The sequence below is a fragment of the Mesoplodon mirus genome (assembly GCF_964341445.2).
Source record: "Mesoplodon mirus genome assembly, chromosome: 11".
NCBI classification, from domain to species: Eukaryota; Metazoa; Chordata; class Mammalia; order Artiodactyla; family Ziphiidae; genus Mesoplodon; species Mesoplodon mirus.
In genome coordinates, this window is record NC_138987.1 from 86034172 (window position 1) to 86048624 (window position 14453).

The following is a 14453-nucleotide window of genomic DNA, read 5'->3' on the forward strand; positions in this document are numbered from 1 at the left end:
TTGACAGTTTTTTATCATGAATGCATGTTGAATTTTGCTTTTTCTGCATCTACTGAGATGATCATGTGATTTTTAGCTTTCATTTTGTTACTGTGGTATATATCACATTGATTGATTTGCAGATATTGAACCATCCTTGCAATCCTGGAATAAATCTCACTTCATCATGGTGTATGATCCTTTTAGTGTATTGCTGAATTTAGTTTGTTAATATTTTGTTGAGGATTTTTGTATCTGTGTTTGTCATGGATATTGGCCCATAACTTTTCTTGTAGTGTTCTTTCTTGGTTTTGGTATCAGGATAATGCTAGCCTTGTAGAATGAGTTTGGAAGTGTTCCCTTCTCTTCTATGTTTTATAAGAGTTTGAGAAAGACTAGTATTAAATCTTCTTTAAATTTTTGGTAGAATTCACCAGTGTAGCCATCTGGTCATGGACTTTTGTTTGTTGGGAAGTTTTTGATTACTGATTCAATCTCCTTACTAGTGGTTTGTCTGTTCAGATTTTCTGTTTCTTAATTATTTAGTTTTGATAGGTTTTAGTAGGAATTTATCTGTTTCTTCTGAGTTTTCGAATTTGTTGCTACATAATTGTTTACAATAGTGTCTTATAATTGTATTTTCATAGTATCAGTTGTTATGTCTCCTTTTTCATTTCTGATTTTATTTATATGAGTCCTCTCTTTTTTCTTGTTGAGTATGGCTAACAAGTTGGTCTATTTTGTTTATCTTTTCAGAAAAACAGCTCTTAGTTTCATTGATCTTTTCTGTTGTCTTTTTAGTCTCTATTTCTTTTATTTCCACTCTGATCTTTGTTATTTTCTTCCTTCTGCTAACTTTGGGCCTAGTTTGTTCTTCCTATTTTAATTCCTTGAGGTGTAAAGCTAGGTTGTTTACTTGAGATCTTTCTTGTTTCTTAATGTAGATGTTTTTTGCTATGAACTTCCCTCTTAGAACTGCTCTTGCTGCTTCTTGTAAGTTTTGGTATGTTGTATTTCCACTTTCACTTGTCTCAAGACATTGTAAAATTTCTCTTTCTTCATGTGTATCTCAACTAGCGTGACTACAACTAAATGCCTCCCAAAGGCCTGTTCTTTTTCCTTCTATCTTGTAACTGGGAATCACTATTTGCCCTGTTCCTGTGTGAGATCAAAAACCTTTTTTTTTTTCTTGATCAAAAACTTTTGATTTGCTCCCCTTCTCCATGTCTTTCCCTCTTCCTCCCTGTTCTCCCAAGCAATTTCCCCTTCAGTCTTCCCTATCTTAGAAAATCACTTAATAACCACTCACACATTTACTCAAGCCAAAGTTTTAGCAGATCTGTTTAGTCAGGGTCTAGTCAGAAGACAAAAGCCATACCAGTTATTTGAACACAGAATTTACATTACATTATGTAAAGAATTGTTAACTAAGTAAAAAGTGATTATAAGCAGCTAACTGAAAAAAGAAAAAGAAAACTCTAACGTATCATGGAGGTAAAAGCTAGAAGAAGCAACTACCATCCCTAGGGCTGGGGGAACAGGAAGAAAAGCTTGGGATTGATGAGATTTAGAAACCTAGAGGAGGGGCCTTGTGGAGCTGACGCTTAGACCTATGGGAGGCCCAGCTCCCTGGTGCTGGTGTCTGTGGAGGCAGAGATAGGGTGGACCTGTGATGAAGTCAGTTCTCCAAAGCTTAGAAAACTGCCAAGTGTATTCAGCTGCTGCTAAGCGGTGGATAAACCTTGCTGGGGCGACATTCTCAAGGACACCAGCAAACACACAGGAGCCAAACTGGAAGGAGCAGCACTCTTCTTCCTCCCCCAGCCTTGCACTTTGTGCTTCTAGGGCCAGCTGGCAAAGCAGAGATTCCCCACTCCAACACCACAAAGCAGAGTCTAGAAGGGTGGAGTTGGAGCTGAGAATGAATAACTTCATGGTGGCACATTGTCCTTGACTTATCCTACCTCTGCAGATCCGGTCCAGCACCAAGTCCTGTCACCTCCACCTCTAAGTTGAATCTCAAGCTTGTCCACTTCTCTTTGTCTGTACTGCTATTTCTTAAGTCCAGCTGGGCTCCTTTCCACCAGTCTACTATACTAGCTCCCTAGCTGGTCTCTGTTCCAGTCTTACCCTTTTACAGTTCATCCTCCACCCAGCAACCAAATCACATCATGTTACTTCCCTCCCTAAACTACCCAGCAGATTCTCTTTGTACTTAGAATAAAATCTATATTCTTAACTGGGGTCCCTAAGACCATATGTGATCTGTCCCCCGTTTGTCTCTGCCCAATTTCCCCTCACATGTTATACTTCAGCTACAATAAGGTTATCATGATGACCACTTACCATGCCCTGATAATCAGATACTTATTGGTTTACTCCTTGCATTGTCTGATTTCTTTGCTTGAATTGTAGTTCCGTTTGCATAGCATCTTTGCCTTGTTCTCACTTTATCTCTGGTGCCTAGGTCTCTAGGTGTTGGCACATAGTTAAAAGTGTTCAACATATGCCAGGTGATGAATGGATGAATCTTGGACTCTTCCCCCCCCCCACCATATCTCAATAGTCACTAGGACCTATGGGGTTCCAGTTCATGTATTTCAGTCTTTTCTTTCTGATTTATCCTCAGTGTCATGCCTTATTTCATATTCACTATTTTTTGTTTTCCAGTCTGTCATTGCCACCTTTTAACTCGTCTCCCTTTCTTCAGCCTTCTGCTTTACTCCAGCCCGTCCTTCACACTTCCACCAAAAGACGATTCCTGAAACATAGACTGTGTCCTTTATCTGCTTGAAAAATCACATGACTCCTCATTTCCTATAGGACAAAGTTCTAGCTCCTTAGAATCAACCAACTGTTCAGTGCATAGTCTTACTTGAACCTGCCTTTTTATACTCTTTGGAGTAACAGTATCAGTCAGGGTTTGGGTAGGGAAGCCGAGCTCTTATGAATGTTAAGGGATAAGAGATTTATTTTAGGAAGCAGACCTTGCACAGTTGTGGGAGGAGCTGGGGAAGGGAAGGTCTGGAGGGGGAGTTGGAGGATCAGAGAAAAGTCACTGGCTAGTCCTGGAGCACTGGTGTGGGAGGACCAACCAGAGCTTGTAGGGAAATCTGCAACTGGCATGGCCATTGCCAGAGGGGCCACATAGGGGGAGCTCAGGCGAGGTCTCTGGTTAGTTTCCTCTGAGTAGCTGTCACCTCCGTGGGTCTGCTGCCAGGCACCTAGGGGGCCAGTGTTGATCAGCGAAGCCTACAGCTGGGAAGAAGAGCTGAAGGAGGAATGGGGAAGAACTGGGACAGGCTGGCACTGGCTGGGCATTTGTCCACCATCCTATCTGCCGGGAAGGCCCTTCAGAGAGTGTAGCAGCTGCTTCCCTCCTGCCTCCCAGGCCTTACACAGGTTCCTCTTCTGGTCCAGCTGTAACTTGGAACCATCCAGGAAATAGAATAGAGTTCCCAGCCGACTGGGGTTGACAGTAGGTCCATCTAGCACAGCACCCTGTGATCTAGCCCCAATGCTAACATTGAGCCATTTCTCCCACAGTTCTTTTTCACTTTTCTCCAAGTAGTTTAAGTACTTAAGGGTGTACTCATAGACGACTTATCTAGTGACTTAGATGTGTCTGATAAATATGAGCCCAGAACGGCTTTCCTGAAGTGAGTTATATAAAAACCAATGCCCTCACCAAGCGTTTCCTGTTCTGAGTTTGACACTCTTGGATGATACCTGTGGTAGAAGGGTTTTGACTGATGGTCTTTTTATCTCTCGTCAGTTGCCATAGATTCAAACACTATGGCTCCTCCCACTCTGCCTCTCGAATCCACTGTTCAGCAGGTATAGACCCGTGCTCAGCTGATTGGAAATGTTGTGGTATTCCCTGTTGAGGACACCTATGGCCAAGAAGTGTTTCTGAAGAACCAGCTAAAAGTAGAGTAAAACCTGTCTATCACCAAGGCTAGGCAGCAACCACAGCTTAGATATAGGTGGCTGTGTAAGTAAAATTGCAGTCATCTTGATGATCTGCAGAATGTTAGAAGATGTAATTTACTCCTTAAAGTATAGGAAGAGGGCTACTTTGTATTTTTTTTTTTTCCAGATTATAAGGCCCTTGGTATTTTGAAGCGGCAGTTCCCCAATGCATCGCTAATTGGGCTGACTGCAACTGCGACCAGCCATGTTTTGAAGGATGCTCAGAAAATACTGTGTGTTGAAAAGTGTTTTACTTTTACAGCTTCTTTTAATCGGCCAAATCTCTATTATGAGGTATGTAACTTTTATGTCAATTTATTTTGTGAAGGATTTCAGAAGAAAGGTTACTTTTTCATTATGTTTGTTTACATAAGTCACAGTTAATTATGTTTAAAAGTTTTAAAAAAATCAAGTGAGTATAAGCAGACTTATTAAAGAATGCTTTCTTTGTATATCTCCTGTGCTATTTAATTCTTTGCTCGGTTAAGTAGAAAACACTGCCTCATTAAACTTGCGTACATGCTTTCTTATGCAAGAATGGAGAGAAAGCATGTATTGATACTAAGGACCCTAATGACATCTCTATAGAAATTAACTACGAAATAATGCAAAAATTAATATACCATTAAAGATTTGCTAATACTCCCTATTTAGATTTTATTTGATATTACAATCTTGAAAGGTAAATAACCTCACAGCTGTTTTTACTTTCTAATCCTTTTAAGGATAGACTTAATATTTTTCTGAGCTCTTACTGACTAGTTGTTTCTGCCATGGTTTATATTTTTACAAAAGTAGCATCAGAAAATTTAAAAAGTCTCTGTCTTTACAAGTTATTCACTGCTTCTGTGCCTCCTCATCTCTGGTAAATTCAAAAATAAGGATCAAGAAGCGTCTGGGAGGTGATAGGGTCAGATGGGCGAGTGAAAGAGTAATAGAAAAAAACACCATGCCCAAGAAAGAGTGGCGCCTTGAAAGTTGTAAGTAAACGACTGCATGAATGGTACTCATTAATTTACTTTTTAATAAGTTAACTTTTTTTTTTAGGTTCGGCAGAAGCCCTCAAACACTGAAGATTTTATTGAGGATATTGTAAAGCTCATTAATGGAAGATACAAAGGGCAATCAGGTAATATAGACACAAACCAAGTTTGAAGACTGAGAGAGAACTTTCCAAAAGTAGCACATGTTATTTATACTAATACACTGAGAAGAAGATTAGCACTAGAAATATTAATGCTTGGCAGAAGATACTTGAAAATATCACGATAAAATTAATTTGCTTGGTTATCTTAGAAATCAGCTGTGGCATTTGCTAATTACACAGATTATTAGAGTCATAAAACTGATTTGTTTTTGCTTATTTACACTTAATTGCATTAAAGAGTGGACCTAATGACATAATGTTAATTATCAACAGCACATATTTAGTAAGTATCCACTGTGTATAAGATTGAAGGTTAAGCAGTGACTTTCTAAAGGGATGGAAACTATAGTTCCTTATAGTAAAGGACACATTGAAGAAATAAACAGTACATACTGAATGAGCTAAGTATAGATGGAGTTCAGAGTGTGTATAACATGTGTTCCAGGATTAATGTAGAGACAAGTGTTACTAAAGCAAAGAGTTGGTGTAAAAGTAGCAGTTTAAAACTATTCTGTAGATTTTCAGGAGATATTAATAGGGGCCATGGGTAAAAGGAGTTCCAGGGTCAAATAAGTTTAAGAAAGGCTGCAGCTGTTTGTTCCTCCTGCAGAGTCCCAGGGTGTATCAGCACCTTAGAAATTCTGACCAGCCCTGCAAACAAAGAGACACACGTGTTTGTCTAACTTTGTTAACCTTCCCAAACTTATTTGCACATGAAACTCTTTTCTCATAGCATGCTTGTTAACATCTTGTGGAGCTGCGGGGCATCAGTTTGAGAAAGACTATGTAGTGGGAGATAAAGTTGGAGAGAGAACTGAGATAATGGGAACCCAAACTGGTGGCTCCAGGCTTGTTACTGCTCTGGAGCAAGTTGGTGATCAGACCTTGAATTACACTGAAAAATCAGTATGTGTTCAGGGCCTTGGAATTTTTCATAATTCTTATTTTCCCCCATGCATTGTAATTATCAGCCTCTTCAGTGTGTGAGTTAAAAATTTTCTAGGAATGTACTATATATATCTAACCATTTCTTTTACTACAGGAATAATATATTGCTTTTCTCAGAAAGACTCTGAGCAAGTTACAGTTAGTTTACAGAAATTGGGGATTCCTGCGGGGGCATACCATGCCAATATGGAACCAGAAGATAAGACCAAGGTTCATAGAAGATGGTCAGCTAATGAAATTCAGGTTAAGTAACAGATCTTCAATAGAAGCCTAATTCACCTTTGAATATATTTTAACTTGACTTAATTAATATATAAAATGTTAACACATTTTAGGTAGTAGTGGCAACAGTTGCATTTGGTATGGGAATTGATAAACCAGATGTGAGGTTTGTTATTCATCATTCAATGAGTAAATCCATGGAAAATTATTACCAAGAGAGTGGACGTGCAGGTATGTGTAACTCACATCCAGAAATAATTTTTTTTAATGTTTATTTATTTATTTGGCTGTGTCAGGTCTTAGTTGCAGTGTGTGGGCTCTTTCGTGGTGCGCAGGCTTCTCTCTAGTTGTGGCACGTGGGCTCCAGAGTGTGCGGGCTCAGTAGTTGCAGCTCGTGGGCTTAGTTGCCCCACAGCATATGGGATCTTAGTTACCTGACCAGGGATTGAACCCACATCCCCTGCGTTGGAAGGCGGATTCTTAACCACTGGACCACCAGGGAAGTTCCCTAGAAATAATTTTTAAAGAACTTTAAAAACACTATAAATGATGTTTAATAATACTGTATTTTTAATCTTCTTTGTTGGCTAGTATTTTTATAACAAACAATGAAATCTTTTTTATAGTTTTATATTTGCTTATGGAGAAATTTTATTTATGTTCTATTGGAGTGTCATGAATTATTTCTTCTCATATTTGCTAAAATGTCCATCTTTGCCTCCTGAGTTTTTAATTAGTGGTTTCAAGTCTATAATTTAAATAACTGGATTACTTATGGACACATTTTTAAGCTAGTAAGGCTGATTATTGATAGATCTCTTTAGTCATTTTTTTTTTAATTTGAGGGCAGCTGTTAAAAATTAACTTTCACAGCTCTGTCTGAAATTTCTAGATATATATTTAGACTACGAAATATTGCCAGCAAATTTTATATATTATTTTTGCATGTTTGACTTTTTAAAGTAATTATGCAATCTCAAGATTCTTCCCACTGCAGGTCGAGATGACATGAAAGCAGACTGTATTTTGTATTATGGCTTTGGAGATATATTCAGGATAAGTTCAATGGTGGTGATGGAGAATGTGGGACAACAGAAGCTCTATGAGATGGTGTCATACTGCCAAAACATAAGCAAGTAAGCACACACCTTTTTGTCACTTTTGTCAATTAAAGACAAGCACAGTATGAAAGCACATGACATTACTTTGAGTCCTTACTCAAGTGAGTAAATACATTAGTGAAACATCAAGTGCAAACCAGTAAAAGCAGATGTCTGAAGGATGGGAAGCAGTACATGAACCTGCAGGATGCCTGAATCTAAGAAAATATATTCTCAGATATAGAGAACAAAGTAGTGGTTACCAGTGGGGAGAGTCGGGGAGGAGCAGTATAGGGGTTGGGGTGTGGGAGGTACTGCAACACGGGGAATATAGCTAATATTTTGTAATAACTGTAAATGGAAAGTAACCTTTAAAAGTTGTATAAAAGTAAAAAAGTATCTTAAGTCTAAAAAAAAGAAGTCATTCTCTGTTTGGGAAGGATAGCTGTTAACTTTTTTCTAAATGTTTGGTAGAATTCACCTCTGAAGCCATCTAGTCCTGGTCTTTTGTTTCTTGGGAGTTTTTAAATTACTGATTCAATTTCATTACTGGTAATTGGTCTGTCCATATTTTTTATTTCTTCCTCCTTCAGTCTTGGGAGATTGTACATGTCTAGGAATTTGTCCATTTCATCTAGGTTGTCCATTGGCAAATAGTTGTTCATAGTAGTCTCTTTGATCTTTTGTATTTCTGTAGTATTGGTTGTAACTTCTTTTTCATTTCTGATTTTACTGATTTGGGCTCTTTTTTTCTTGATGAGTCTGGCTAAAAGTTTATCAATTCTGTTTATCTTTTCAAAGAACCAGCTCGTAGTTTCATTGATCTTTTCCATTGTTTTCTTAGTCTCTAATTCATTTATTTCTGCTCTGATCTTTATGATTTCTTTCCTTTTACTATCTTTGGGTTTTGTTTGTCTTTCTTTTTCTAGTTCCTTTAAGTGTAAGGTTAGGCTGTTTATCTGAGATTTTTCTTGTTTCCTGAGGTAAGATTATATCACTATAAATTTCCCTCTTAGAAAGCTTTTGCTCCATTCCATAGATTATGAATCATTGTGTTTTAGTTTTCATTTGTCTCCAGGTATTTTTGCATTTCTTCTTTGATTCTTCAGTGATTCATTGGTTGTTTAGTAGCATATTGTTTAGCCCCTGCATGTTTTGTTTTTTGCAGTTTTTTTCTTGTAGTTGATTTCTAGTCTCATAGTGTTGTGGTTGGAAAAGATGATTGAGATTATTTACTTTTCTTAAATTTACCAAGGCTTGTTTTGTGGCCTAGCATGTGATCTATCCTGGAGAATGTTCCATGTGCACTTGAAAAGAATATGTATTCTGCTGCTTTTGGATAGAATGTTCTCTCTATATATATCTATTGAATCAATCTGATCTAATGTGTCATTTAAGGCCAGTGTTTCCTTATTGATTTTCTGTCTGGATCATCTGTCCATTGATGTAAGTGGGGTATTACAGTCCCTTACTATTACTGTGTCACTGTCAGTTTCTCCCTTTTTGTCTGTTAATATTTGCTTTATGTATTTAGGTGGTCCTACGTTGGGTGTATATATATTAACAATTGTTATATCTTCTTGGATTGACTCCTTGATCATTATGTAATGTTCTTCTTGAGTCTTGTAACAGTCTTCCATTTATTTATTTTATTTTTATTTTTTTATTTTTTTATTTTGCGGTACCCGGGCCTCACTGTTGTGGCCTCTCTCATTGTGGAGCACAGGCTGTGGACGCGCAGGCTCAGCAGCCATGGCTCATGGGCCCAGCCACTCCGCAGCATGTGGGATCTTCCCGGACTGGGGCACAAACCCTGTCTCCTGCATCGATAGGTGGACTCTCAACCACTGTGCCACCAGGGAAGCCCCCAGTCTTCCTTTTAAAGTCTGTTTTGTCTTATATGAGTATTGTCACCCCCACTTTCTTTTGATTTCCATTTGCATGGAATACCTTTTTCCATCCCCTTTCATTCTATGGGTATCTTTAGAGCTGGGGTGAATCTCTTGTGGGTAGCATATATATGCAGGTCTTGATTTTGTATCCATTCAGCCACTCTGTGTCTTTTGATTGGAACATTTAGTCCATTTACAGTTAATGGAATTATTGATAGGTATGTACTTACTGCCATTTTGCTAATTGTTTTGGGGTGGTTTTGTAGGTCTTTTTTGTTCCTTCTTTTGCTCTCTTGTGATTTGATGACTATCTTTAGTATTATGTTTGAATTCCTTTTTCTTTATTGTGTGTTTATCTATAATAGATTTTTGGTTTGTGGTTACCATGAGGTTTATATGTGGCAATTTCTCTCTATATATACATGATTGTTTTAAGTTGCTGGTCTCTTAATTTCAAATGCATTTTAACAATCCTGCATTTGTACTCCTCTCCCCCACAATTACTATTTTTAGTCTCAGTCATCTTTGTAGTCTTATTGCCTATCATATAAGCCTATCATATAAAAATGACTCAAAATTTTTGAAATAAGCAACAATTAGACCATGATAGAAAATGGCATTTCTTTCCTATGGATGCCACAATAATCTAGTTTAAAAAATGAGAAAACGAAAACTTCCTTAAAATATCCAATATCCAGTAGCCCCCATGAAGCATATTTTGGGGTTTAGACTCAAACTGATACTGTAAAATATAAGAAACTGCTATCAGGAAGAGTCTCTTAATACAGGCATACCTTGGAGATATTGCAGTTTCAGTTTGAGACCACTGCAATAAACTGAATATTGCAGTAAAGCAAGTGACATGAATCTTTTGGTTTCCCAGTGCATATGTGTTATTTTTACACTATACTATAATCTGTTAAGTGTGCAATAGGATTATGTCTATAAAAATAAGGTACATACCTTAATTTAAAAATTATTACTAATAAATGCCAACCATCATCTGTGCCTTCAGCAAATTGTAGTAGTAATTCAGACTACTGATCACAGCTCACCATAACAATAGAATAATATTGGAAAAGTTTGAAACATTGCGAGTATTATGAAATTGTGACACAGAGGCATGAAGCAAATGCTGTTAGAAAAATGGTGCCAATGGACTTGCTCAATGCAGGGTTGCCACAAACCTTCAATTTGTAAAAAACACAGTATCTGCAGAGCACAGTAAAGCAACTGCAGTAAAACAAGTATGCCTGTAGTTGTGAAATACTGCATCTCAGACAATTTTTTGAAAGCAATGTCTATTAACAACATATGGAGAAAATTATTATACATGGTGGGCAGAATAATGGTCATGCAAAGATGTCCACATCTGAAGCCCTGGAACCTGTGAGTGTGCTACTTTACATGGCAAGAGGGAATTAAGGTTGCAGTCAGCTGATCTTAAAATAGGGAGGTAATCCTGAATTATTTGGGTGGACCCACTATAATCACAAGGGTTCTTAAATGTGGAAGGAGGCATAAGATGTCAGAGTGATGTGAAGACTTAACCCACTGTTGTTGGCTTTGAAGATAGAGGAAAGGGGGCCATGAGCCCAGGAATGCAGGCAGTCTTCAGAGTCTGGAAAGGGCAAGGAAACAGATTCTCCCCAAGAGCCTCCAGGAGAAATCCAACCCTGCTGACACCTTGATTTTAATCCAGTGAGACACATGTCAGCCTTCTAACCTACAAAATGTAAGATAATAAATTTGTGTTGTTTTAAGCCACCAAGTTTGTGGTAATGTTATGGCAGCAATAGGAAATTAATACAGTATATAACTGTATTTTAAAATAGGGATTCTTAAAACTCTGTTAATTATTTGATAATTTGTATTTCTGATGTGTTTGCAGCTGTCGCCGTGTGTTGATAGCTCAACATTTTGATGAAGTATGGAGCCCAGAAACATGCAACAAAATGTGTGATAATTGCTGTAAAGAGATTTGTGAGTTGTTTTTTAAATCCTTATAGGCTAATATTTATATGTAGGAATACATGAGGGCAATATTAGACACCCAAAATGGATTTAAAAGAATAAGCAAGGTGTGAATAGAATTCCCCAGATTCAAGAGTGACAACACAAAGGTTTGAAACAGAGGCAAAATTAAAAGCCACATGTGTATGCATTTATTTTATGTTGCTACACTGAGGACATGTTAAATTTTTTTTTTTTTTTTTTTGCGGTACACGGGCCTCTCACTGTTGTGGCCTCTCCCATTGCGGAGCACAGGCTCCGGACGTGCAGGCTCAGCAGCCATGGCTCACGGGCCCAGCCGCTCTGCGGCATGTGGGATCTTCCCGGACTGGGGCACGAACCCGTGTCCCCTGCATCGGCAGGCGGACTCTCAACCACTGCGCCACCAGGGAAACCTGACATGTTAAATTTTTAAGAAATGAAGGGAAAAGTTTAAAAACCTTCTGAATAGAAATACTATTTTAAGTAAGAGAACGCTAACCTCTTGTGATAATCTCTAATGCTTTATAGTTACTGATTGGAAAGAGAAATATAGTGCAAAATAGAGACTATAGCATATCATTTTTGATCCAGATAATGGCTAACCACTCACTCATAAGACACTAATTTAGCAGTGTGTTGGTGCTATCTTTTCACTTTTTAAAATCCTGTGTGTATGTGTATTATTGGAAGAGCTGGACTAACCCATTCCTCTTTGAGTTCTGATGCCTGGGTCGATGAAGGTCACAATTTTAACTTTGCAGCTAGAGAAAACTGTGTTTATTAGATTATTTTATACTGCCCAAATTAACAAAAGCCTGATACATACATCGGAGTGTTAGTATCAGTAATTGGGAATAACTGTCCACGACATTCTTGTCATGAAATTAGAGTCCCTAGGAAGCCATACCGGTTGTCAGAATATTGCTTAATGAGCACGCATCAGGTAACATGAAGAACAGACTGACTGGCCTGTGATCACCGCTAAGTATTTGTCATAATCATGTTTGGCTGACACTCTTTGGTTCCTAGAGCATACCCAAAGGCCTTCTGATAACCAGATTATTTTCTTTACATCACTTAAATCTCACAGTGTCTTACAGAGACTATAGCTTAATCTAGTGATAAGAGACTTGAGCAGTAGTCTTAGTTCAGAACATAGAAACAAATCAGTGTTTAGGGTGGCTCACACTGGGTGAAGACTTACTTTTTAAACCAGTCTAACCACTTAGGACAGCCTATCCTTGCCCTAATTTTGAAATCCCATTCACCTGTAACCATGCCTCTGTCATTACAGCATTTGAAAGAAAAAATGTAACAGCGTACTGCAGGGACCTAATCAAGATCCTGGAGCAGGCAGAGGAACTGAAAGAAAAGCTCACTCCACTGAAACTGATCGACTCTTGGATGGGAAAGGGTGCAGCGAAATTGAGAGTAGCAGGTGTTGCTCCTCCTGCACTTCCTCGTGAAGACCTGGAGAAAATTATTGCGCACTTTCTTATACGGCAGTATCTCAAGTATATACAAACCCATTTCTTGCCCTTTCATGTTGTCTTTATGATTCTCATTTTTATAACTGCAGCAGAATGGTTTTGTGGTTGTTTCATAAGAACTTTTAAACACTATGCAAAATTTACCTAGTAAACAAATTCAAACTTTGATTACTGTATGTCAAAAAAGCACAAAACTAAAATACTTTCTACAAAGATAAACTGCATTTTTATACTAAAAGTTTTATATTTCATATCAGTGTTACTTAGAATTATTGCACTTATTTTTTTTTATAAATTTCAGTTTGTTGTCTGCGATTTGTCAAAACCTGATTGTTGGCCTTTATCTTCTGCAGAGAAGACTACAGTTTTACAGCTTATGCTACCATCTCATATCTGAAAATAGGACCTAAAGCTAATCTTCTGAACAATGAGGAACATGTTATTACCATGCAAGTAAAGAAGCCCATGCAGAGCTGTTTCAGGGTAGCTGTTAATTTTTAATTTTTATATATTTGAAAAAGACATTAAAGCTTATGGGATGCGTTTCTTTAACTAGTTAGTTCTCTCCTGGGTCCAGTGGAGCATAAGAAGAGATTAAGTCAGTTTTCTTCCTGGAATCTGGGTATAGAAGAGAGAAAACCTACTTTTGTGTTCTGTAGAGGTATTGAGTAGAAGAATATAGACTAGGGGTTTCCAACCTTTTGGGATGTGAAGACTCCATTTAATGTCTGATGTTATGAGGCACCCTGCCCTTGCTTGTGGTCACTATTGGCTGAGAAGTCTGCCTGCGCAGCAGAGGTTGAAAAGCACTGTCACAAACTAACTGCTCTCAAGCCCGCAAAAGCACACCAGGCACCAGTGTGTCTAAGGACATGTCAGGTGTTCTTTACGGTCTTGACAGCACAGCCCCTTCTATTTAAGATGGGGCGCATACTGGAAGAAATTTGAAGATAAAAAACAAGACCACTGGACACTTAATTAAAGAGGTGATATAGCAGGACGATTGAGATTATTAATCTCCTGAGAAAATGGAATAGCTGAATTTTTACCAGTGTTTGTCTTGCTGTTGTTTTATAGGCTGAATCACCTCAAAGTTGTCATTCTGAAGGAGCTGATAAAAAAAGGGAAGAAAAATCTCCAAGTAACTTCCAGAAGAATTCGGTGAACATGCTTCAGCAACCTGATTGTAAGATTACAGGGGCTAAGAAAAGAAAAATTGATAATGCATGAGATGAGTGCTTCTAAATTTTCTAAGAAAAAGTTTATGCATGTATACACCATTAGTTTTGTAGTTAAGTAAAAGTTTAATTTTAAGACAATTTCATTAATATTTTATTCATATGGAGCTATATTTTCAGAAATTATTTCTTAAGTATTGAAGACTTGAGAATTTGAGACCTTTTGAAATTTTGAGATCATGAATTGTATAAATTTACAGTATGAAACAAGGGAAAAATAAATCATTTTAATGTAAAACCCTTTAAATGTAAAATACTTAAGAGAATAAGTTCATATAACTATCTTAAGCTCCTTATGCCTTGCCATAACTAGTTGTATTTTTTCTTTTGACACAACTGTCTTTTGATAACAATGTTATTATACTGAATATTTTACTAAATAAAAAAGGAATAAGGTATCCATACAAATAATATTAGCAAGTATGCTACACCTCTATTTAAGTAAAATAAAACTGTAAGCTTCTTGAAAC

General features: G+C 37.6%; 1 protein-coding gene across 1 annotated transcript in view; it reads left to right on the plus strand.

Annotated features, from left to right (window-relative positions):
- The window catches only part of RECQL (RecQ like helicase), a 34729-nt gene extending 20612 nt beyond the window's left edge, over positions 1–14117 (plus strand). Inside the window, exons 7-15 of the mRNA XM_082636072.1 lie at positions 4079–4245; positions 4999–5080; positions 6141–6289; positions 6382–6499; positions 7266–7404; positions 11152–11243; positions 12550–12769; positions 13099–13228; positions 13823–14117. Coding sequence (XP_082492198.1) covers positions 4079–4245; positions 4999–5080; positions 6141–6289; positions 6382–6499; positions 7266–7404; positions 11152–11243; positions 12550–12769; positions 13099–13228; positions 13823–13975 — 1250 coding nt within the window. The 3' untranslated portion in view covers positions 13976–14117. The remainder of the gene's footprint in view (positions 1–4078; positions 4246–4998; positions 5081–6140; positions 6290–6381; positions 6500–7265; positions 7405–11151; positions 11244–12549; positions 12770–13098; positions 13229–13822) is intronic.
- The last annotated feature ends 336 nt before the right edge of the window (positions 14118–14453 follow it).